The sequence below is a fragment of the Monopterus albus genome, unplaced genomic scaffold (assembly GCF_001952655.1).
Source record: "Monopterus albus unplaced genomic scaffold, M_albus_1.0 scaffold322.1, whole genome shotgun sequence".
In the NCBI taxonomy this organism is placed as follows: Eukaryota; Metazoa; Chordata; class Actinopteri; order Synbranchiformes; family Synbranchidae; genus Monopterus; species Monopterus albus.
Window position 1 is genome coordinate 8,068 of NW_018128202.1, and position 2,453 is coordinate 10,520.

At 37.4% G+C, this 2,453-nt stretch overlaps 1 protein-coding gene across 1 annotated transcript in view; it reads left to right on the plus strand.

The window, feature by feature from the left end:
- Nucleotides 1–482: 482 nt before the first annotated feature.
- rfc1 (replication factor C (activator 1) 1) overlaps nucleotides 483–2,453 on the plus strand; it is a 15,469-nt gene continuing 13,498 nt past the window's right edge. The window contains exons 1-3 of the mRNA XM_020624197.1: nucleotides 483–618; nucleotides 1,028–1,174; nucleotides 1,660–1,726. Of these exons, the coding sequence (XP_020479853.1) occupies nucleotides 616–618; nucleotides 1,028–1,174; nucleotides 1,660–1,726 (217 nt within the window). The 5' untranslated portion in view covers nucleotides 483–615. The remainder of the gene's footprint in view (nucleotides 619–1,027; nucleotides 1,175–1,659; nucleotides 1,727–2,453) is intronic.

Sequence of the window (2,453 nt, forward strand, 5' to 3'; positions counted from 1 at the left end):
CCCCCAAAACACACCTTGCCAAGGTCCATACTATAATTTGTATTTGCACCAGTCCCGTGTGTGAATGATATCTGTCTGAATCTGTAGCGCACATCTCATGAATGTAGCAGCACCATTTAAATGTTTCATAACACAAAATATAAGTGAGGAGCATATAAGGTTACACTCAGACATGCCAAATAAGACACATGGTCTTCCACATCAGTCCATGTTTATTTTATATTTTATTGTGTCAGCTTGAAACCATTCAACCATGTAGTGTAGTCGAACAGGAATGTGCATAGCGAATCAAATCCCAAACAATACATACAATTATGTGCATTAGTTTTGATGTTCCTTCTAATAAAATTACATATCAATCCAGAATAGGTTAAACAGTGGAAGAACAAGTGAAATGGTGCTAGTTTATGTGAATTAGAGCGACCACAAGAACAGTTTCTGTTTAGCCTAAATCTTCCAATATCTCCAATTAAAATAACGTAACGTTGAGTGACGCACGCCAACGGTGTACGTCATCTCCAGGCGACGACTAAATCCTGCTTCGCGCCAAACTGCAGATTTGCTTATAGATCTGCCAACTAATTTGATCCAACACTGCTAGAAAACGTCTTCGCAATGGTACGTTACACACTTCAGTTGTTCGTTAGTTCAGTCGCCAAGTGGTACTTTTGAATAAAGTGGTTAAATAAGATAAAAAATATTAGAGTTGTCTTGCAAAATATGCTTCCAACAGCAGTTGGAACGCAAGTCAAGTGCTCTGTTAGCTGCAGCAAAAAAAAGCATAAACTTGCCTATTTAAAGATAGCAAGGACTGTCAGAACTATTCGGCGAGGAATGTTTAATGATCTTTGTTCTGGTATCGTGTAACAGTTGATATTAGCTCGTTGTTTAAATTACGCACATTGTCCTGCACGCTCCGTGTCAAAGTGAAAACTGTCAATCATGGTTTTGCATTCAGTGTGGGCAGCTGTGCAGAGTTGTGTGCTTGGCCAATTAACATGTCAACTGGTTGTGTGTGCACGCACAGGACATTAGGCGGTTCTTTACACCGACATCAGCCAAGCCTGCGGTACAGAAACCAGCCCCAAATGGAAACTTTAAAGCCGAGAAGAAGAAGAAGAACCCTCCCTCCTCAGATGAGGAAACAAAAAAGAAAAATAAAGAGACAACCAAGGCAAGAACATTATGTTATCTAATGTTCCCGAGTTAGTTTGCAGTTCACAAATTTAAATGCGTTTTAAATATCCTTTATATTGTCCCTGGGCACTCGAAATGCTCTTATGTGGTTTTCACAGTAAAAAGGCTTCACAAACTATATCTTAAACAGGTAAACTGTACTTGATAATCACATCCAAGTTTGTCAAATATAAATGTGGAGTTTGAAAACTAGACCTGGTCTAAAATGCATTTACTCAGTTTTTTTTTTATTCCATCAAATACAGGTTTCAGGAATTTGAAAGAGGGTTTTAGACACAGTTAAGGTGTTAACAGCTAATGGATTACAAAACACAGAAGTCCCTCAGTATTTTCATCTGTTTCCTCTAACTGCTGAATCAGAAACTACAAATCAGAAGTCAACCCCAGCTTAATTATCTTCTGCGTCCTTTCTCTTCCACATCATCTTATTTGTAAAGTTTCATTGTAGTTTATGTGCTTTAGGTCAAAACAAAGGGGAAACACAAAGAGAGTGAGAAAAAACGAAAGAAGCATGCAATCATAGAGTCAGGTAAGTACAAGTATGTGCTACTTTCCCTTAGGTCTCCAACGAATGATTGTTTTCTTTATTGTCTTAAAATTTCCCAAAGCCCACAAGCGATGTAAACAAATAAATTGTCGTGTTTGATGTAGAGCTGCAATGAACTCAGTGGACATAGAATTATCTGCAGATATTTTAGTAATTGGTTAAACCATTAAAATTTAAGTATGTTTATGCAAAAAAAATCCCTCCTCCTCTTTATATCATATTAAACTGAATATTTTTGGGGTTTGAACTGTTGATCAGACAAAGATGACATTTCAAAGGTCAAAGCGTTTATTTGTCATATGCACAGTTAGGAAACATGTTTCCCTGTACAATGAAATTCTTACTTTGCCGTCCACATGAATGCCACATAATACAAGTGAAATATAAAGTAGATGAGCAATAACATAAATCTAAATAGGCAGTAAAATCACAAATCTAAGGCACTTTAAAGCAGCAAGTGAAGGGAGCAAATAAAAATAGAAGAACACAATGTAATGCAGAGAGAATATATGCTACGTGGGAGCGTATAGTATGAGTGTATATACTCAGCAGTGAGTGTGCAATTGTGCATGTGCAAAATGAGTATGTAAACAGTACAGATGGAATTATATGAGGTAGATCCTGAGTCAGCTGTTTAGGAGTCTGATGGCAGAGGGAAAGAAAGAGTTTTTCAGTCTAGAAGTCCTGCATTTCACACTTCTGAGCCTCC